Raw genomic sequence first — 23,169 nt, forward strand, 5'->3', positions numbered from 1 at the left:
CCACTCTTTCTGGGAAAATTTTTCCCTAATGTCCAGTCTGAACCTCCCCTGTTGCAGTTTAAAGCCATTCCCTCTTGTTCTGTCACTAATCACCTGTGAGAAGAGACCAGCACCAACCTCTCTACAATGTCCTTTCAGGGAGCTGTAGAGAGTGATGAGGTCTCCCCTCAGCCTTCTCCTCCTCACACTAAACAGTCCCAGCTCCTTCAATCTCTCCTCACAGGATTTATTCTCCAGACCCTTCACCAGCCTCGTTGCCCTCCTCTGCACTTGCTCCAGCACCTCGAGATCTCTCTCATATTGAGGTGCCCAAAACTGGACAAAATACTCGAGGTGTGGCCTCACCAGTGCAGAGTACAAGGAGACTATCACCTCCCTACTTCTGCTGGTCACACTATTTCTAATACAAACCAGGATGCCCCTGGCTTTCTTGGCCACCTGGGCACACTGTCAATGCAGTAGGAGTAGCCCTGATTTTCTTATTAACTCTCAGCACTGCCGGCAGCTGATCTGCTGTCAACATTCTTGACTCGGTCTTTCATATTATTCCAGGGCATCTTTCTCAGAATGAAGTCTTGAGGTTGGGTATTTTTTTTCCTTAAGAGGAGGGACGTTGGGGATGCAGCCGTTGGCCCTCACACCAGGCACTGCACCGTCAGCACCAGCCTACGGCAGAAAGCATCGAGTTTTCAGAGCTAAACCACGCATAATTTTAGGACACCAGCAGAAGGCAGCCACCACTTCAGTGCAGGCCAGAAAAGAGTCAGATAGGCACATGTTTCAAAATATTTCAAGGGAGGGTGATGCAGCACAAGGTGCCTCTCCACAAACTGCTCTTGAACCTACAAAGCACCTCTGCAAGTCCCACCCGAGAGCTCCAGTCCTGGGTGTGATGACAAACATGCTGCCTTTCCACTACCGCTCCACACCACCGTTTATTGCCCCCAAGCAGCCCCCACATATCCTAACCCTGTTACTAGCCAGCTTCTGATAGTCAAACAACATTTTTGATGGCCAAGTTACCTAGTTGTGTCTTCAAAGACCACTTCTCACTTGTAGATCATGTCATGAGAAATTCCTATCTGGGTAACAAAGCATTTGGAGTTTTGTCTTCAAGGGAAATAATGATCTTTCCTCCATTAAAAAGATCTATTCATACTAGTAAACACTTTTAAAATACAGTTGAGTATCATATTTCATCATGGATGTACTTACTGCAATGGTTTTTGTAGTATGAGCATAGTGTGCATGGGCCTTACGTTACCACCCACCTTGCACAGTTCCAGCTCACACCACACATTTGTGGAAGCAAATTCAGTGCAACCTCACCATTAGCAGGCAGAAAGCTTTCTAGGAGGTGGTACCTCTCTTTAGTTTAAAATCCTGCTTGGTGAAGGGAGAAACAATGACCTGGACAGAGAAAAGCTCCTCACAGAGCCCATCTACCCACCTGCCACACTGACCTAGAAATAAGAGCATTCCTCACTCTTTACAGAGCTCTTACATCCCGTATTTTTCCCTGTGATTTCCTTGTGATTGCAAGACCAGTAGCATTCTCACCTTAGTTTTCAGGATGACTGTCTTCTAAAATTCCCTAATAACACACTCTATTGCTCTAAGGTTTTTAACTTAAAACATAGAGCATAACTTAGATTAGGACATCCTACTCACAAATATCTCTTAGGAGGCACCTGTGAGGCACCTCCACAGTGCAAAACCTTCTGCTGTACACTTGCAGCAGGAGAGTTTATGCAAAGAGGCTGCAATCCTCATTTAATTTACATTCTCATTTAATTTATATACTATCCTCAGCTGGTAAAAATCTGGCCTTTAAAACTGATAGCACATGAGAAAGTTTTCCAAGTCAGAGGCTGTGTAAGAAATGAGCGGCAATGCTCCTATTTCCAAGCCAAAGACATCAAAACTGAATATTAGGGTTTCAAGCTCACCTGACTAAACTTTTACCATTCACATACTCAGTTTTAATTAATACTACTTTCAGAAACTGCTCAGTTTAGGTATTTTACAGAATCTCTCAGACATTCTAGTTAAGAAAATCATCTATTTTTCATTTGTTGAGAAATCTACCACATGCCATATATGTATAAAACTCCTTGAAGGAAAAGGTTTTTCATCCACCAACATAACACAGCTGTAAGTGTCATCTACCCACAGGACAAATGATTCCTGCCGAGCATAAGCCCCACACTTGATTCTTCCTTGTAGCCTGATCGCTGCAAGAGAAACACAACGCGATGAGTTTTCCCTGCTCTTTGCTATAATAAAATTGTGAGCGCAGAAGCTCCCAATGCTCCTTGGAAGGCTGGTGGTCAGCTCCCCACAACAGAAAAGAAACTGGAGTTCATCAGTACGGATCCTCCACTCCACTCTTACCATCTCCGCACAGAGCTTCAAATCAAGCATGACAGGAAAGTGGCACACGTGGAAGAAACGACGCTTAGAAGCATCCTTGACAATCCCTGCACTTCTCCCCTTCCTTTCCAATTAACTTGAAATTGCTGCTTTAGAAAATTCTTGCAGATGTCTGAAAACAGATACTAATGAAGACAGGGAAAAAGAGGTTTTACAGTAACAATCATTTTAATCCATGTTAACCGGTGATATTTAAAGTTACAGCTGGTGATAGTATTTCTGACAGACCAAGGCAAAGCTGTTAATAATAGGCACATTTGTTTTGTTTACAGGACTCATTTCATGCAAAGAGCACGATTTAAAAAAAATGCAGGGTGAATGCAAGCCATCACAAGAGGCCATTCATCATTCTGCCTACGTTTTTTTTTATTAATACATCCACAGAACTGCAACTGTGCTCATTCCACGAGAGAAGTTCACGGCAGAGGGATTAAAACAGACAACCTTTATCATCGTTCTCCAGCTGTCAGTCAGCCTTTTTTATCTGCCAGTGTGTGTAGACAGTATCAGCTTCATTAACAATGCCACTCCTTTAGTGGCATTGGATTGAAACGATGACAACACTGAGCAGCTACTGCAAAAAGACACAAGATCAAGAAAGCCGAAGTAGTTAATTGGCTGTTTCTCAAACACCCGGAGCAATCCACTTTGGTTCCATTGGTATACTAGTAATTAAAAAGCTAATTGCTATTTTATTTTGGAAGGCAGGAAACCCTGAGAATAAAGTCATGAGAAATGCAGCTTGCTGACATGAGAATGGTAACACGCTCTGTTCTCATCAATCGATCCCTGCAGCGTGAGCCAGCTATCACCTTGAGAAGGTTTACACAAATAATTGACACAAGAGTAATTAGCTGATCAGAAATCATGGCGGTATCTCCATCTGAGAACCCAGACAGGGTTTAAATGGAAAACAAACACTGTTATTCTATTTACTTCAATGAAACCTCTTCTGGCTGATGTTCACGAGGTAAAGGCCCTCGGGCCAAAATTTTCCCTCTCACAAATTAATTCCTCCCCAGCTCCACGGAGCATTTCAGGTACATAAACTCAAGCTGAACTTGCTCTTTTGTTCAAAAACACTGTCACTGGTGAAAATGCTGGGCAACCTTGAATTTTACCAAAATACAAGTAACAGAATTATCTAAATCTCAATGTTTCAAGGGAAAGAAGACTTACAACTTTGTGAGTAGCAGAACACACGCCCAACATCTACACTTGGGCAATGGTATCATCACTGGCTGCTAACAGCGTCGCCTTCCTCCTGATCACACAGCTGAACAGAACAACACTTGAACAAGCTAAAAACTGCTCCGGGGTGAGCTGGTATCAGTACAGCTTCCACTAGACTATGCAGAGAAACAAGAAGTGGGTCCTGAGCTACAAAGGGTGATGATACTAAGAGCTTGCAATGCAGACGGGGTACTTACACCAATGTTGGCGAGAGATTAAAATGCAAGACGGGTGGGTACTCAGTGCAAGTTGGTGGGTGTGGTACAGCATGCGTGCAGAGAGAAACGGCAGAATAACTCACGTTTTCATGTAGTTCTCTGGAAAAGGAACCCTTGACAGCTTTTGAAAATAGCTGCCAGGCCGCTTGGGGAAGAAAGGAGATTCACAGAAGACTCTTTTTCTGTAGGGAAAAAAGGAACGCACAACAAAAAGTAGACTTCAAAGGGGAGAGGAAAGAAAAAGACCAGAAATGCAAATCAGAAAACACTGACCTAGCAACACGGCAGGATCTACGTTTGATAGGGAGTAGGAAAGAATTGTTCTTACATCAGCAGGCATTCACAGTATGGAAACGGTGAGGATGGAGGACACTGCTGGCATGCTCTACCACAGGAGCAGCACTGCTCTCGCCAGCACTGTATAACTTGATCAAAATGTATTTTGAAAGTTGCCGTAAGAAAGATGGAAAAAGTCACCTCTCATAGCAAGCTATTTCTGTTCACAGCGAACTGCCTGCCTCATGAAAACGCACATTTTATAATCCACTGGTAGTCGTTTACTCACAAAATTATCTCATCATCAGAATACTTGTCAGCTGCAGCACAGTTAAGATCGTCACCATTACCCACCTTACTCCAGAGAGATCATACACAAGAACTGCTTGAAACAGCAGTTAGTGTGAGCAGCATTAAGCCAGTCACAAGTTACAGGCAGACACAGAAAAGACCAGGGCTAACGTTGCACTAGTTATGGAAGCAAAGCTTCCACCTCCCAAGTGCTTTTTATGGAGGAGAAAGAGAAACTGCAAGTCAGTTGTTTAGGGTTTTTTGTTTTTTGTTTTTTTTTAATGAAGTGTTGCTGAAAATCATTAGCTGAACAATGACAGCATTTTCTAGTTACAATTTAAAGTAAGATAAAGAAAATACAAATAATGGTATAAATAATATCAAGCAGCAGCCTTTGCAGAAATCGCTTAAGGCAATGACTAGAACTGACACTACAAATTCTATATCCACATATACAAATCTATACATTCCATAAATACAGCATCAGCTGAATTTTAGCCCACTGGTATGCTATTCAGTACAGGATACCTCAGATTTTACTGCAGATTAAAAGCTTCTGTTTCCTCTACAAATTCATAGTCATACAAGAAATTCAGTTAGTGATATAACTTACAAAAAAATTAATACTCAGCGACACTAATAGCAGGAGACTCACAAGCTGGTGTTTTGCCTTGCTTACCTACACCAGGGATTTCTACATCAGCCGATCCTCTGCCACTCATGCGGCAACTCTTAAGCACAATGAGAAGGACTATGGTTCTTATTTCAGTTTTTCCTCTGATTTCTCTGCATTTTTAGATTAGTCTCAAACATTTAGTCCTTATATTAACAGTCATTTTATAGCTAATTATAGAGATTATAATTTCTTGAAAAGTAGCAAATGGAACTATGATGCCAGATCTTCTCCATCTCTTCACGGGATGCCAGGAAGAACTAGATTTGTTATTGATGTAGGTTAATCTTCACCCTAAAATGTAGAAGGGAAAAAAGGGAAAAACAAGTCAGTCACAGGCACTCTCACAAGGCTAGTCAGGTTTCAGCTGTCAAGAAAGAGAAAAGCTTTTTGAAATTTATCTAATACATTAAAAAAAAAACCAAACGCCTCTCATATAATAGTCTTTTGAAACACACTTAATAGAATATAGATTCTTTGACAAACACTTTTTGTTATCAGATTATGAAAGCAGACTGATTTTTATTTATTTTTTTACATATAAATATAAAATGTTCTCAGTTAACTGACAAGTCGATTAGATGTATCCACTTCATTTTTCAGGATTCTATGCTCACAGCATATGAAAAAGACATGACTTATTGCATGTTTTTCTTATGAAGTTTTCACTATCTGGTAAATCCTTGGGTTACATTCTCCAAAAGGATTAATATAACTGTACAGTGCTTACTCCATCAGCATCAATTGAGTTCAGCCTTATTACACCTTACTGTAACAGTTCTAGCATTGTTTTTAGCACCAAATACTACAGACAGCATTTTTTTTTTTGAAGACTGTGGATAGTTTCCATGAGATACCCACCTTTAGCTGGGCAAATGGTTCTAGCTGACCACTAGATTTCCATGGCAAGTGGGAAAATGAAGCATTTCCAGGCTTATTTCCTTTCTTCAGTGTTTGTGAGAGAGAACCAGCTGCACACACTCACTGCAGGAGAAATGGGTGGAAGGCTGAACCCATGTTGCACAAAATGAGGGTAAGACTACACCATCCCCCATTATTTAGGGTACTATATGAGACTCCTAGTCAGAGGACCTGGTTGTATCACTTCTAGGAGCCACCTCAATGTGGATGAAGACTGTAAGAATTAGAGTATCAAATGAGCACGAACCACAAACATTTCTCTTTGTTTTCAGGGGAAACTGCTAAACTTCAAACTCCAAAATAAGGATTCCCGGAGATCCATCTAAGGCCAGAACATCTATAACATAGCACAATCTGCCACGTGATGGAAGCCACAGAACCACAGAAATCATCTAATTATTGTTGCTGGAGATCCTACATTTTGTAATTAATTATGGCATCTAGAGCAGGTCGGAAAATTGCGGTTAGAGCCTCTCTGTCACACATATTTTGACTCGCAGGACAAACAAGGAAGCAGTTTAAGATGATGTAGGCTGTAACAAGCCTTCTCTCCCATCTGCATGAAGCACAAAAAACCTGTTAGAACATGGATGCCACTATTTGTGCCACAGAGCTGGGCCCAGGCTTGCCAAACACAGTCCTGTAATGCCAACTGCTGGCTAAGCCAAGAAGCAGGAGCCACTCTGACGGGGAACAGATGAAAACTGTTGCTCATCACAATGAGAAATTCCAACTCTCCGTTTCCTCCATAAAAGTTTCTTGTTTGGAATCGCAGAAAATGAAACAAAGAAAGAGTGGAGGGAAGAAAGCAAGTAGGGTATTTCTAGTGAGATCAGAGCTGCGTTTGTCACATTACCTAGTGCTGAGTGAAGCTGTTCTGGTCACGCATACTGTAACTCCTCTGCATGTTTTCTACATCCCTGATTCAGAAAGACACTTAAGTATACACATAACATTTCAACTATATGTTTAATTACAATGCATAGTTTGCATTTGAAACTAGACCGTGTAAGTCTAATTCTAACCAAAAATAATATATTACACCTCTGGCATGATCATGTTACAAATCCAACTGCAAGGTTCCCAGAGTGTAGTTCTGGACAGCTGGCCTAGTTCAGTTTTTTTTCTCCAGAGAATCCAGAAAAAGGACAGGCAAGCATTCAACACAGGCAAAAATCCCCAAACTTATGGGTTTGGCTTTGTTGCTATCTTTCAGGACAAACTGCAGTTTGGAGCTTAAAATACAGGGTAGAGGGGAACCCTCATATCCTCCCCATCTCCTCTTCAGTGTTACATAACATTTCATAATAGCTTTCCATGTCTATGCAACATTTCTAGCAATTGCTAACTAAGTACATGTGTGGTGGGTCTAGAGAATAAACTTAAAACCATGCCTTAAGGATTAATAGATGAGTGCTCAGAATGGAATTCTGAAAACAACTGTGCTGTAGACTGAAATATGGCACTTTATTATTTCCAGTGCTTTTGACTAATTCTGAATTGAGATAATGCTAAACAGACCCAATTAGTTCAATAAAAAGAAGGCAACATTCAGTCTAGCGAAGTCATTCATTATAATATTTATTCTATGAAACAAAGAAAAAAACATAAGATTAAAAAGCGTTCCATGCATTTCATAAAATACAGAGAAAGACATTGTCACAAACAAAACCGAGAATAAGCCAGCAAAACCCCCACTGAAAATCCCAAGAGCTCCAATCTCCACATTGCATCATATAAATGCCAAAAGCATGTACAGGAGAAAGAGGGGTCTAAGGAAAGTGGCAGGTTCTCTCTCAATATCTGGGATGAGTAAATCAGCCCACAAGCCTTTTGCCATCACCTCTCATCATAAAACAGAACTGATGCAACTTGTTGTTCTTGCTACCAGTTCTTGGCATTATCTTTGGCTGGGAAGCCAGGGCAGCACAGCAGAATTCACATTAAGTTGCTGTCTAGAAAGGTATCAGGGCCCAAAGTGTAGGTAGATACAGACAGACAGCAGGGCACGACGGGCAGGAGGAGATGGCAGCTGTGCCACTGTGGGAATGAAGAGACATGCTTTGACTATCTCACCAGGAGCACGGGGGGGTGGGAAAAATCCTGCAAAATCCTGCAAAAGAGGTATGGGCAGAAGCAGGGAATATACCTAGTGCCTCTCTAAGAGTCCCGATAACATAAAAGACATACTGCATTATAAAAGGATGTTAAGAGCAACATCTTTATTTAGGTTACAAATTACATTACTATAAATCTTCTTACTGAAAGCTTTTGATTCAGTTCCTTCTCCTTGACCTACAGAACTCCATTTGGCTTTAGCAAAGCTGTTACGAGATCCTCTCAGACTCCCACAACGGTTACCAACCACGTAACTACTGACCACGAAGCCAGTCTAATTCTGGGCTCCGACACGAAAGCAGCCCCCATTTCTTACTGGGAATGCCCAAAAGCTGCCATAGCTGTATTTGGGGAGGGTGGTGTAGAGAAAGGAAGAACAAGGCTCCGCTTACATAAACACCTATTACCCCAAGAGCCCCACTCCATGCAGGCTTAGGAACACCACGATCAATGAGTTTCATGTGGGGAGGAGCAAAGAGAAGCCAGCGGACTGGGATCCTTCCCCCTGCCTCTGGGGATGCATCCACTTCTCTCACAACAGCATTCTTCTGCTAGCTACCAAGCTATCTCTGCTGCAGTGCGGAAGGTTCTGCATTGGCCTCCTGTGAATGATGCACCGTGGGGGAAGATTGTTACAGTTACAAGTGTGGTTTTCATGTTGTTTCCTAAAAACATAAAACTAGGTCTTCCTATTCTAAAAAAAAAATTTACAGTCAAGTGGAATTTAAACTGTAGCATGACATATTACAAAATTAGACTATGAGATACAGAATCACCCCTGCTATGCCTTAACTCTGTTCCTTTGCGTGTACGTATCAGGAATGAGACTTAATATCACGTGATCTTTTCACCTTTCAATTCCCAGAAGAACCTTATTTCACTCCCTGGACAAGCACAGATGAGGCAGAAAGAAGACTCTATAGGAAATCCCAAGTCCAGCATTTCTCACTTTTGAGTGCTTGCAGCTAGAATAATGTTTTCTTGATGGAGTTTCAAAAATTCAATTATGTTTTATGTGCTCCATTTACCGTGCACTAGGAAAACAGAAAATGCTGTAAAAGATTAAGGTCTCAGGTCTTCACAGGCCTCGGTGAAACACAAAGATTGAGTCTTCTGTTAAAGTAACTGCCCCGCTTCCTAGCTAGTGTAATTTCTGTGTTGTCCATGTAAACATTACACAAAGTCTTTGTACCACCCACTAAGCTCTTTGCCTCAATCAACTATTTGTGCCCAAAAGCACATCCTGATGTTTCTTCCCACACCACAGCCATCCTCCTACACCACAAAAGATGTAACAAAATAGGAATTAATCCCAGGCTGGATACTTACAGGGATTGCTGCTGTTTGCTTCTGTCTTCCCAGCCTTGGCAAGTTTGGTTGAGTTCTGCTGTGCTTTGCCTTGCTCCTCTCCAGTTAGCAGGGCTTTTATTTCAGAGGGGATTTTCCCTTGGTCCATCGCCATGCACCACTGCTTGTACTGAAATATGCAAACACATTAGGCATTAGCAAACTGCCAGGATCACATTAGCAGACAAAACAGAGCTGTAATCTTTACCTTCCGGTATTATTCATTTAAGGTTTGAATTTATTGGGCTGAAGCCTCTCACAAAACTGCAGCACACTAATGAGCTAAGCACATGTCCATGGTTGCATACCTGGCCTCAGTAAATCCTGTTTCAGTCACTAAACTGCTACTCAGTGGCAGGACTAGGCACAATACTGTAATTATTAAACAACATGGAACACTTTGTGCATTTTCTCGCTGCTGGCATGCCAGAATACCGTTCCAGTTCATGGCCTATTAAAAACAAGTATTTCACATGACTCTGGGGCTGATTGACTAGTAAAAGGTCTTTTCTGATCGTGCAAGGCACAGTTACAGCACATGTGCCTTATTCCTAGTTCCCACATCTTAAATTCCTCGTTGGCAAACCCCGAAGCGCACCAAAAAACCTGTGGTCAGTTGGCTGACCTTCCACCCAATCCTAATCCTGTTCGCTTGTGGCGATAAGCCCCGCCTATTCAAACAAGCCTAACGCAAGGTCAAGGCAATATCCTCAGCGCCAGTGAAATTTCATCGCAGTATCACCGAGGAGCTGAGTCTGTACTTCCAGATGAAACATTCTCTTCAGTTAATGCAGCTTATTTGGCCAAGACACCCATCTTATACATGCTGGAACACAGGACAGCTGTGCAACCATCTACACAGAGAATATGCTGCAAGAATCAACCTCCCCGACAGAGACAAAGGTCTGTGGGAAGCAATGACACACTGTGGATGTATGTTTCCCCTTGATATTTTATTTAACACATCTCCTTCCACATTTTATCTCTTTCTACCTCTGTCAGAGGTTTTCCAAAACAAACACTTCAAAAGAGAACAGACTCATCTGCAATGGCACTTTCTTTGCTTGCTTCCAGTTCAATACCAGTGCGTAACTTGCGACACGAGGTTCGTATTCAACACGCAAAGCAGGCAAACAGCTGAATGCATCTGTTACTGATGTTTTGATACCTTAGGGCTGGCCAAATCCCACTCTTACAGTGATTTCAAGAACAAATGTCCACGAGGACAGGTCCCACACAATATTGAGGGTTAGGTTAAATAATAGTTTCTTACCATTTCAAGCTCTTCTCTGAGCGCGCAGATGGCTCGTTCCCTGCTTGAAACCAGCTCTTCCAGGTACTGGTACCTCAGCTTCTTCCTGGCTCTGCACTCTCTCGCACTCTGACGGCTTCTTTCAAGTTTTGCCTTCAAGTCTATTTTGGCAGGTTTACGACCCCGCTTGCCTGGTTTCTTTACCTTGCCTCCAACCACCTGGAAAGGAAGGGTACAGTAAAGATCCTGTTCTGCAAAGGTAATGCTGTAACCATGTCATCGTGCCTACTAGGTGTCTCAAGTAGAAAATCTTGTGTACACTTTCACTGATTCTGGAGCAACAGAGGAAATAAGGGGGCTGAGGTATGAAGTTTTCAATGACGGCATCAAAAACAAAAGGGAGGGATATGACTTCAGAGCGAAGTGGGTGTTTAAGCAGTCCTATTGTAAATGCTACTAATCTGATTTGGAGGAGCTCCACAGAACGGTTGAGGTTGGCAGAGACCTCTGCAGTCACCCGGTCCAATGCCCCCTGCTCAAGCAGGGCCACCTAGAGCTGCATGCCCAGGACCATGTCCAGATGGCTTCTGAATATCTCCAAGGGGGAAGACTCCACTAGTCCTCTGGGCAACCTGTTAGTGCTCAGTCACCCTCACAGTAAAAAAGCATTTCCTGATGTTCAGACAGACCCTCCTGTCTTCCAGTTTGCACCCACTGTCTCCAGTCCTGGCACTGGGTACCTCTGAAGAGAGCCTGTCTCCATCTTCTTTATACCCTCCCCATCAGGTATTTGTACATGAGATCCCCTGAGCCTTCTCTTCTCTAGGCTACATGGCCCCAGCCTTCTCAGCCTTCCTTCGTAGGAGAGATGTTCCAGTCCCTTCATCATCTTAGTGGCCTTTTGCTGGATTCTCTCCAGTGGCTCCATTTCTCTCTTGTACTGGGGAGCCCAGAACCAGACACACTACTTCAGATATCTAGGAGAATATCTGGGACACTGAGGAGACAGAGATGGTAGTCAACTTGTAGTGAAACTGTTTTAATATTACCAACAACCCCTGCCCTAATACTTGCCAGCTCTAGAAATATTATATTATGGAGTTTGACGCTTTAATTTGGAAGAAAAAAAAATTTATATATCAATAGAATCCAAAACTTAGTTTTGGTGCAATGAAGTGACCACAGTTTCAGCCTACACTAAAGATGAAACTTGTCAGAATTATTCACTAGCGACCTGAGCTTCCTCAGTCCCAGCTTCTTTCAAAGGAATCTTCTGAGGATTTTTACAAAACAGGACACTCAGTTACACAGAGTCCTACTTCTGCTGTCTCTACTCCAGTTGTACCTAACCACTCTGGCCATGTTTACTTTCAAAACATTATTACACAGCCTAGAAAACTGTCTCCTCAGAAAACTGTCGTCCTCATGCAACCTATCCCAGTGTTCAACTCTCCCAGTGCCTAATTTAGATCTCCCTTGTAGAAATGTAACCCTCCAGTTTCTTGTCCTATAGAGCGCTGATTTTGCAATCGTTTTCCCTTCTTTGTGGCTCCTTTTTTACAGGTCTGAAAGTTTCTCTTGCTATAAATTAAAAAAAAAAAGGGATTAGTTTCCTCAGTATTTACTCTATACTTCCCCACCCAAATATGTTACTCCTAACATGAGAGCATGGCACAAGAAAGTCTTAAATATGGTCTGAAACTGAGTACACTGGCCATTGGGTAGTATCACCCTGTAAACATTACATCAGCTATGCACCTCCATCTCCTCTCTGAAGTGAGGACTTCTCTTTATTTGCATTCTGACCACACTGTTTGAATGGAGGGGGTGTGGAGAAACACACCTCACACACACACCCCTACATACAAGAATTTCACTGCTGGCTTAGTGCTTCACCATATTGCACACAGATGTGACTTTTTCTAATAGGCAGTGATCAAAATATCAGAGTTCATCATAAAAAAAAAGCACTTTTTACTGTGTGATGCCACAAAGTAAGTTGGCTTTGACATTCAAAGAAGTCACTTGTTCTATAAACTTAGCAGGCTGCAACAAAAACAATAACATAGTGAACTGATGTGCTAGAAAGAAGGGAAAAAAAGGATCATACAATTGAGCCTATTCTTTCTTTGGAAAGCGAGTCAACAGTCACATGCCAACATAATCCTACCCTCTATATATTGCCTCTCCTAATTTATTCAGGAGTAACTGCCTACCATAAGCAAATGGAGGAACAGAAAGTACTTAATGGACATCTAGTGATAATGAAACAAACACATTCAGAAAAGCAAAGAAAAAAAAAATCAAGCTCTTTTACATTTGAACTGCTGAATACAGTTTGATAATTCGTTCCCTCCACCAAGGTGCTCTCATTAAAATCTTCTAGTTCAGGTACGATATTCACTGAGGTAGATAAAACTAACCAGCCATGGCCAAGGGGAAAAGAAGCTCCAAAGAAAGGAAAGTGACTGTCCACTTCCAGGCATGACAAGCACGGCTCTGTCCTCTCACGGGACCACGCTTACATTTATGCGTGGTGTGATCTGTATTCCTAGCTCAGCAGGAGTTAGAAATACTCACAGTCTTCCCAGGAGGAGCTGTAGGCACTCACAATTTGCTACCTATTATTACTTGCACTTGAAAGATTTTTGGATATTACATTACATGCTACAGCCAAAGTACTTCAGTTCTCAAAGGCTTTTAGCACCTGAGGCTCTTCTGTGCCAGTGCAAGGTAGTTTAAAGCAAATCTTTGAATTCAAGAGCTAGATAAGGTCTTGTAGAGACATACACTCCAGCTCTCTTAAAAGACCTTTGCCACTCTGAGTTCTGACCCTCTTAGAAGAGTGAGTTAGCACCCAAGGTCAGAGTCCCAACACACCCCATGCTGCCGCACAAACAAAATAACTCGAGCCTTAGTCCCAGCCGTGCCCTTTCACCACAATGTCAGGCAGGTGAATAGTTGCTACCACACTGTTTCTCACAACCAGCAAAGTTAAAGCTACTAGCAAATAGCACCCAACCTTTCCACAGCCAGCACCTTGGGTAGGCAATGGCGACGAAAAGCACTTGCAAGCAGCACAGCTTCACAGCAGTTAAATTCATCCAACACCACAATCTCACAGAATGATTTCTTTTTAAGGTCCTGTTATTTTAAAACATCTTGTGTATGTTTATAGGCAGCTGGTGCCTTTTTTTAAGGCAGGGGTCACATCAACACAGAAAAGGGCAAGGGAGAATGGATCTTTACACTAATACGGTATCAAATGAGCTCATATACTCTGAGTTTAAAGGCATATTTTTATGGACAGATCTAGAGATGTGGACATAAAACAGTTGCAGGCACTTGAAATTAGGCGCTGGTGTAGACCGCTCCGCACATTGCAAATGCATCTTGGATCCACCATTATCAATTAACTGCTTTCCCTTTAGTCCCTGTAGAGAGCTTTCTACAGATCGCTGTACTAATTGCTCTCTCTCCCCCAAGATCTTTGGAAAGCCCTGCACACAAGCTCTCTTCTGGGAGGAAAAAGGCTTGTAGCTCTTGGGTCATTGCTTGCCAATGCTCTAACCACCAGGACTATGGAAATAATTAAAAGCTTCCTTCCCTTTTAACTCTGACTTTAAGCAGTAAGGCCCTAATAATCTGCCTTCACACCATCCTCAAAGACTCATACCTGTCTTCGTGGCTCCTGAACTGGAGTTCACCATACAGCTAGTCATCACCCTGCACAACTAGTTAGGGAAGCAATTTAATCAAACATTGCATCTTTAAGTTTTTTCTCACCAATATTTAGAAGTTCCTGCTGTAACCTTAAACAACCCAGCTGGGGAAAAAAAAGGCCCGATAAATCCTTTGCCACCATCCCACATTACCATATCTCCCTGGCTTCTAGTCATGTTTGCCTACTCAGTTGCTATGCTGATGTGACAGAAAGAAGACAAAGCAGAAGTGCTAGTTGATGTTGAACATGGCAGCAGACCAAGAAAAAACAAGCAAGCAAACATTCTTTATTCCCTTTGTATTCCTCCAAAGTTTATAAAGAGATGTGATCTATTAGCATTTAGCAGTAGGGATCTGGTTTTGTTCAGGGAGTCATATGAAATCAAGACCCAGAACAACTTTCATCATGAAATTTGTCAGAAAAAATATTAATAATGACACACATTTGTCAGAAATCTGACCAAGCTGCTATTTCAGGTCACTCGGACTTCAGAAAATAGAACATAATTCCCTCCCTTTTTAATGCAGTACTTGGACCATAACATCATTCTTGTCTGGCATCAGTTTCAGGTACAAAATTATTTGATCTGGAATTGGAAATAGCTGCAATGACTTGCCCCGATATAGAAAAAGCCCTCAGATTTCTGGATTTTCTATTAGAGGGATTCAGTAGATCTCTCCAGAAGCACTGCCAGATTGTGTGATGGAGAGGTCCTCCTTAAGAAGATGCGTGCATAATATGGCTCCTAGCATTCACACTTGGATAGAAGACTGTGATAAAGCTGGCCTCACGGTGACATCTGCAGGTTTTGACCAATTTGGCAGATTAAAACAATACTATCTGAAGCACTGACCAGCAGTGCTGATTGCATTGACCAGTTCAGCATCTTCCAGCAGTTCTCAGTTTATTCACAGATAAACAAGTAGCTCTTACATGCTCCATCAACCAGTACTTGAGATCCAGCTCAGGGAATCATCTCCTGGTTGCATCAGTGGCTGAAGGTATAGGTCTGCAGAATTTAACTTAGCACGGAACTGATGATCATCTACAGAATTTATATAAAACTATTAAAATGATTAGCAAGAAATAAAATCTAAACACTGCATTCATTACGGTATAGGGGGGAGGCATCTATTCATGCCTGCAAACACTTTCTCAAAACCAGTAATCAAATGAAGTTGGTCACAAGTCTCCTAATAAAGATGAAGTTACCTGATCTGCTAAATCACAGCATACCATTCGCAGTAGCCATATAAAACTCATGCTGGTTATTCCTCCACTGCATGACATTTTATATGCTTAACACAGATTATTTAGTTAACTTTCACTGGCAGAAAAAATGCATTCGATAATGATCCAAAAATGTAAGATATTATTTAGTGAGCAAACACTTTTAAGTCTTAAGCAGATATGTCAACAGAAATGAATCCTAAAACTTTAATCATACAAAGCAATTAGTAGACTAAGAATGTAATCTTTAGCACAGATGTGTAAAGAACACTATCTTTGCTGAAATGCCTATTTTAAAAAAAGTATAAGCTAGGAATAAATATCAAATTTTCATAAAGGGTTACGCAGGCATCCCCAAGTCAAGATGGGTGAGCGTTAAGGTGCAGGGCAGGAATCAGCAATCACACAGATGAAACCTCACCACTCAGCAGGCGAGTCCTCCTCTTCCCCAGAGGAAGGACTTACGGCCTCATGTCTGGAAGCACGGCCACCAACATGCCACAAGCATTCTCCCAGTTCACACTAACAGAACCCTGGCACTTCTTTAAACCTCTCTCTGTTAGAGCTCCAAACAGGCAACAGGGTTGTTCAACTAACACCACCACATGTATCCTCCTAGCCTGCTGCAATTATTAAATAAAAATGCTCTAGCTGTTCTATAGGGTTTAAGCTCATCCATTTCACACACTCATTGCAAACGTGAGAAAGCTGATGTGTCATCTGAGCGATACTGAGCAGCAACTTGTTACAACATTTGATGAGTTGAAATTGCCCATCTCAAATTATAACCAAAGCTATTTAGGGTTTATATTTCCAAGCAAGAAGCAATGAGAGCACTTTACATTTAGACATGATCCTGGGTGGGAGAATTCTCCAGCACTTTGCAAACCTGCATACTCTGAAAAAGCCCTGAAGGGTGAAAACATAGTAACCCACCTCGTTAACAGCTGAGGTCATTATGAAAACAGATCCTGTGCTTTGCTCTCTGCACTAGCTCTCAGTCCCTGCTGCGGCATTCAAGCATTCCTCAGAGTGGATTCCAGGATCACCTGGGAGATCGCTCCTCTCTTTGTGATCCCGGGCACCCACAACCACGAGGGGCACAGGCAGAGCCGTGCTAGAGGACCTGTCACCAACGAAGACCCATCAAGCTCTCAATTTTAAGCACAAGATGTCACCTCTGACTTGCTTCCACGCTCCCTTCAAGGGATGTTTGCATCCCCATAATTATGACTTCCAGCAAAATTCCCCTTGGGACCGCACATGACTGGGTATTTGATGTTTCAAAGCCAGGCTGCTGTGGGCCTTCCCCTGCCCTAACACCAAGTGCTCCCCCAAAAGGGGAAGGCTGCATGAACACCAGAGCGAGACTTCGACAGATGCTCGATCCATAAATATAAATGACCCATACGAACAGCTTATCTGAGGGCTTGATTTTTCAGACTCAGTTAACACGTGAAAACACTCTGACCGTACCTATTTAAAGGTTTTTCTTTCACTTCACGCATCGCAAATTTGTGTAAGTTTAGAAATAATCAGACCTCAAGACCAAGGTCCTTGAGCAAGGCCCTGGGACTAGCCCGATGAAGAGCAAACAGTCTGAGCTGGAGAGCCAGCTTTCAACAGCCACAGACTGTTTTACAGGTATAAAGGAGTTTGCTTCTTCATTTAGAGAGTGCAGCAATTTATCTACAAGCAAAAGAAAGCCAACAACCACGAACCAGTCTGTTCAAAATTGAGAAACTAACCTGGAATTAAAACATATGCAAGAGACTGAGATCTACTCTTTTAAAAAAGGGGGACTGGTTTCTTGTCATCAGAACTGGGTAACAAAAAGTTTTCCTAAGCCTGTTTTTTTACATTCCTTTGTATATCCAACAAATATAAGTAGCCGCCTTGAATTAGCAAGTCATTTTAAAAAGCTGTTGGGTGCATTTCACTAAATTTTCATTCCCATGTAAAAAAGTAATCAATTACTACATTCCACTGCTAAGATTAAGAATGATGCATGATACATTTTTTCAAAAAATCCCACTTTAAATTAAAAAATACCATTTTAAATATAATAATTGTCTCCAAAATGCACTTTTCCTTAAAACTTAATCTACTCATGTTTTGGCTCAGATCAGATTATTTTTGAAGAAAAATACATTTCATCTAAACTTTTTGAAAACTAAAGCCATCTTTTCCTTACAGGACAAGAATATCTGTAATAAAAGAGGGCAACCTCAGCCTTTTTTGTTGCTGTTGGTTTGGTTTTTGTTTGTTTGCTTTTAATTTCACTGGAATAACAAAAGTGATCTGCTGTTATGAATTTTTTTAATTTCTCATTTCTACCCATAAACTGAGACATTAATTACTCTCATAAATATTGCCATAGCATATCCTATAAAAACTTACGTAATTAATACAAAAGATTGCAGTTAGCTATGTAGAACTGTATTTTAACAGTTATCAACAAGAGTTATTTATCAACACAAATATGAAAAATACTTATTGTAATACAAACCCCCTGCTTCCCAATGTATATAATAAATATATGTTATGTGTAGTCTTATAAACTAACGAAGTAATTTCACCTATAAAGGCTGAAATCAGAGTGACAGAATTTCTCCTTTTTCCTGTGTCTAAACACTTCAGAGGTATAAAAGTTTTATTTTAACTGAGATTAATTGCCAAGGAACAGCTACATCACTAAACTCTTCCCCTTGCACACCCAATAGTTCAAACCCCATCAAGGAGAAGTGAGACCAGTATCTGAACAAGCTCTAGTTTCAAAGTAGCTCTATAGACAAAAGAAGAGAAGGTCATATTTTGGCTTTGGTTGGGGTTTTTTTGCGTGAATAATTTAAGAACATCCTTTAGAACTGGAACATGAAATTTTTCTAGATCTGACATTCAGATATTCTACCTCTCCCTTTATTTCTTATTATTTATTTCCCATTTTGACAAATATGTTACAATGAACCATTTTTCTAAGGCTCTCAAAATAGGTAAGGCTAAATTATAGCACCCTAAGAATTAGGGAAAACATTACAGCCTGCAAGCCCAATTCTAAATTCTTTATGTCATGCAGATGAAGGAAAACACTGAATTTGGGTGGATGCAGCTATAGAACAGTTACTAGTTATCTCAGTTTTTACAGGGAAATTCCTTTCACGGTCACACTCGTTCAATTCACAGATAAGACTCTCCGATTAGGCCAGCCAACCCTCTCAATAAGGAGGAAAACTTGACTCAGGGGAACTTCTAGAAGATTTCGAGGACGCGCTGGCTCAAACTGTAAGACCACACCAGCGATAAAATAAAGTACAAATAGCGCTTACCTCATCCTGACACAGCAACATGCTCTTAACAGAGCCACCTTAGGACAACCTGCAGCCTCACGAACTCATTCTGAAAGGAACCACAGCCCTTCAGAACAACTACAGTTAAAGCCTTTCAGAGCACCAGGCACTTACTGACTAATATCAGCTATTTTCAGTAGAAGATAGGAGGATCTGATATGGCCCAAGATTATTACCTAATGAAAAACCTGCTGAGGTAACAAAGACTTTCAAGGCTTTCCTTAGGTACAGCCACACCCAGTAGCTCTGGGCAGGACCCTTTTCAATGCCACTGTCTTCACAAAGTATCTCAGCAGCACATATTAAATAAAAACATACTAGGAAACTGTCCTTGAGACTGAAGATAGGAAGAGTAAATATGCCACTTTTTTTTTTCTTCACTCAACATCAATTTTTCTAAGAAAAAAAAAAAGAGCAAAGACCTGTCTTACTGTCTGGGTGAAAAGATTTAATTTATTTAGTAAATGCATACAAAAATAGTTCAGAAAAAAGCAGATTATCAGGACTCCACAAGACACACCAATAGACCAAAAATTACTTTTTAAATGAAAAAAACAAGAAGTTACCTGTTACAAGTAAGTTAATTCTGATACAGGAAAAATGAAGTGTTCTTAACACTGAAAGAAATAAAAATCAGCTAATACTCACGAACTGTATATGCCTCCAGAATTAAATTTTCTGGCTTTTCTAACTACTGATTACATCAACTTTCACGCAGTTCTCACAGTTGTGAGCATTTGCTTGTCTTCAGTGATGCAGATTCCCCCCACCCTCCTTTGTAGCTTTCAGACAAGGCCTCAATAAAACCAAACAGTATATACATTAATTTGGCAAGTTACCACGAACCCGTCATATTCTTACAATCCATTCTGTGATCCTTCATACTGCCAAATTATTGAACGCTTCTAAATTTCTTAGATTTATTCCCTAAGAAATTACATCAAGTATTTTTTCCCCTTTGAATTAAGGCGGATCAGTACAGGCAGTGCAATTTTGTTTTAGTAAAATTCAAACGGGAAGAAAACCAGGTAGCTTGAGAACAAATAAGGTACCACAGGCACACAACTACCACATGACCAGTTTTAATACTCAAGCCAAGCTCAGAATTTATTACAAGTCAGAAGACAGCTGCCTCACAGCCTACCTTAAGCTCACTCTTGGGGCCTTAAGCTATCTCCAGCACAAAACCCAGGATACTACCATAACCACCACTCTAGAGAGCTGAAATACCCAAACTCAACCAGGAGTTTCAGTTACAAAATGCTGCACTGAGGGAACACAGCAGTTATTTTCTCAGTCCTCACAGAGGCCCTGCAGGTCCTGCTTTAGGGGCAACCCGGTGCAAGCAGGCAGAAGGGGCATTCCTCGTGCATCTTCTCATGTTTTGGTTTGCTTAAAGGGAAGATCTGTACCTTCAGGGATGCCACTGTGCTGTTCCCATAAGAAAATGCAGGAAGAATCAAAGCACCAGCGCCTATTACAAGGCTGCAACCCAAGCTCCTACCCTAGTACCTTACCATTTGTCCACAGTTGCTATTTATCTACGAAATTCACGGTGCTATGATCCACTGCACCAGACTACAGCCTTTGGCCCGTGCCTGGAGCTTTAAGGAAAAGCCAGAAGCGGCACCCGAGCGCTGTAGCTCCACTGTATGCGGCAAGGGACGAGAAGGAAGGGGACAACCCCTCCGTCCTACCGGCCGCGACCAGAGGCCTTCAAGAGACGATTTCACAGGTTACTTCAAGAACCTTTAGCAGGAGCACTCAGCTCACTCGCAGTTAGCTATTAACTCTCAGGAGATTTTGTGGGGGTTTACACCACACACCTGCACACCGCTTGCAGCCTGAACCCCTCAGGCTCAGGAGGGCTCCCCGGGCTCCCCGCACCAACGCGCCGCCTCACCGGTTGCCCTCAGCTCCAAACCGGCCCCAGCCCCCGGGGCGGGCCCCGCAGCCCCTTACCTTGCTGTCATCCATGTGTGCCGCCAGCCCCGGCCCCGCACCACCGCCGCAGCCCCTCCACGGGGAGCGCACGGGAGCCGCTACCCCTCGCCCCGACGCCGACCGACGCTCACAATCCCCCAGCACGGCCCGCGGCCGCCGCCATCGCCCGCCGCCCTGTTTGTTTACAGCCTCCCGCCCCGCCCCGCGCTGGGCGGGCAGGGGAGCGGCGGCGAAGCAGTGCACGCTGGGAAGTGTAGTCTTTCCCGGCCACACCGCCACTGGTTGCTGCCCAGCTGGGGGGGCGGGATGAACTACAACTCCCAGCAGGCCTCGCGGCGGCGAGCGGCACGGCGATTGGTCCCCGCACCGCTGGGCGGGAAAACTACATTTCCCAGAAGGCTCCGCGGGCCTTCCCGCCTCACCGCGGCGGGGCGGGCTCCGTCCCTCCCTTCAGCAGGGTCGGGCGTCTTCCTCAGCCCTGGCCGGCTGGTCCTCCCGCCCTCCGCTATCTCCCGTCCTCCGTGAGGGCGACTGTCGGTTGTGACGCTCGCACAGGCTCTCTCGAGCTCCGAGCCCTAATTTTAACCCCAATCTTTCCTGCTGCTGATGTGACCACCGCTAGTGCCCAAGCTCGCTGGTGTGCTTGACTGCAGTCCTGCCCCGCGGCAGCCTCTGGGGATTGTTACAGAGCTGGGCCGTGTAACGGCTTGAGCATTTAAAAAAAAAAAAAAAAAAGAAAAGAAAAAAAAATCAAGTTTTCTGCTTATGTTTGCCTTACTTTGCTCTTCGAGTTCCTGCAGACAGAACTGAGTCTTCCCGGTCACTTGGATGCTGTGCAGTGTACATGGACTGCGATGCCAAGCCACCCCACATCTGAAGAATCTTTGAGATTTATCCTTTGAGAACACCAGGTTTCCTCTCCTTTTCATGTCAACTCATACCAGAAAACGTTAATGTTGAGCGGTTTTGATGCAAAGCCAAACGGTGCATGTGTGTGTGTGTCCCAGGTCCCTTGAAATTAGGCCCCTGCTTGCTCAAAAGACACATGTACCCCAGCGAACAACTCTGTAAACACGGTCTGTGTTTCAAGTTCGCAGTGAAACCTGAAGCTAGGCATGTTTCATGTTGCTGCATGTTTCTTTTTATTCGTGCAACTCTATTCACAAGAGTTTCCCATGACTTAATCACTCTTCCATGCAATTGTTAGGGCTAAAGGCTTTGTCATGGGATTTTCCCCCTGAATCACAGACCTTCCTCTTGGAGGGATGTGCTTGCTGGATGGCAGAGACAAAGCACTTTTATAAGCTTTTTTTTTTTCTATAAGCTTATATGCTTTTCAGTTGTTGAAGGCAGTTTGCACACTGCTTCCTATTTGCCTGTCCAAAACTGATTTATCAGTTCTTGCAACTCTGCCCCTGAAAGAAAAAAAATAAATTTTAAAAGCAGGGATGATCAGTATGTTAAGCAAGAGGCATCAGCTAATGAAGTGGAATGAATAGCTCGCTATGAGCTTGCCCAGGTTGTCTTCTGTGATCCCCTCCCCCATCTTTGCCTTCAAATTCTTGAAGAAGGTGGTGAGGCGCCCTGTACCACCTTTGGCACTATCCTGGGGCCATAAAGCTGGCTTTAAAAGCCAGTTGGGGGTTTCCCTGGTGAAGGGAAATATTGAGTGGCAAAGAGCCAACATAGCTCACTTAGGCAACCCTCTGTTGCAACATGAGTGGAGGAAGGAGATTAGACAGAGCCCTGATGCTGATTCAGAAAGGCCAGAATCCTTTTAACCAACAAATTAAAGTTACAGCTGCATCTTCTCCTTCCACTAGATTACCCCACACTAACCATTCTGCTTTATATCACTTAAGAAGCAGAAGTCTCAGCTTCTGACCAAGATAAGCACAAGTTCCCTGCCTGAACACTTAAGAGCTGTCATATTTTAGCACGGAACAACCAAAAATATGTGTTTCAGTCTGCTTTTCTGCCGTGGCTATGCTGTCATCCTGGATGAATACGAACATGCAAATTGAATGGGAGTCTGTGCGAAAGAACAGTTGTGAATGGAACTGAAGATTATATATATGCATATATATAGTGCACAAGCTTATGATGTTTTAAACTGATTTTAACAGCTAGAAGAAAGCACTTTACAGAAAAAATAGTGAACT

At 42.6% G+C, this 23,169-nt stretch overlaps 1 protein-coding gene across 7 annotated transcripts; it reads right to left on the reverse strand.

The window, feature by feature from the left end:
- Nucleotides 1-2,582: 2,582 nt before the first annotated feature.
- CREBL2 (cAMP responsive element binding protein like 2) lies at nucleotides 2,583-21,208 on the reverse strand. 7 transcript variants are annotated; one of them, XM_074872070.1, is made up of 7 exons: nucleotides 21,026-21,208; nucleotides 10,784-10,981; nucleotides 9,493-9,640; nucleotides 5,986-6,108; nucleotides 5,131-5,418; nucleotides 3,968-4,066; nucleotides 2,583-3,007 (listed from the first exon to the last, which is right to left on the reverse strand). In XM_074872070.1, exons 1-4 carry the CDS (start codon nucleotides 21,038-21,040, stop codon nucleotides 6,059-6,061), a joined length of 411 nt encoding a protein of 136 aa, XP_074728171.1. In that variant the 5' UTR covers nucleotides 21,041-21,208; the 3' UTR covers nucleotides 2,583-3,007; nucleotides 3,968-4,066; nucleotides 5,131-5,418; nucleotides 5,986-6,058. The 7 variants fall into 7 exon arrangements, with proteins under 7 accessions (XP_074728171.1, XP_074728172.1, XP_074728170.1 ...); XM_074872071.1 differs by having other exon boundaries at nucleotides 3,864-4,066; XM_074872069.1 differs by having other exon boundaries at nucleotides 2,583-4,066.
- Nucleotides 21,209-23,169: the final 1,961 nt, after the last annotated feature.

The sequence above is a fragment of the Strix uralensis genome, chromosome 5, assembly GCF_047716275.1.
Source record: "Strix uralensis isolate ZFMK-TIS-50842 chromosome 5, bStrUra1, whole genome shotgun sequence".
Taxonomy (NCBI): Eukaryota; Metazoa; Chordata; class Aves; order Strigiformes; family Strigidae; genus Strix; species Strix uralensis.

What these genes read in the sequence shown, in the direction of transcription:
- CREBL2 (XM_074872070.1), bottom strand. An exon ending in TCAGAGAAGAGCTTGAAATG is followed by an intron (nt 9,641 to 10,783) that starts GTAAGAAACTAT and finishes TGCATATTTCAG; the next exon opens with TACAAGCAGTGGTGCATGGC. An exon ending in AGCAAACAGCAGCAATCCCT is followed by an intron (nt 6,109 to 9,492) that starts GTAAGTATCCAG and finishes TTTCTCCTGCAG; the next exon opens with TGAGTGTGTGCAGCTGGTTC.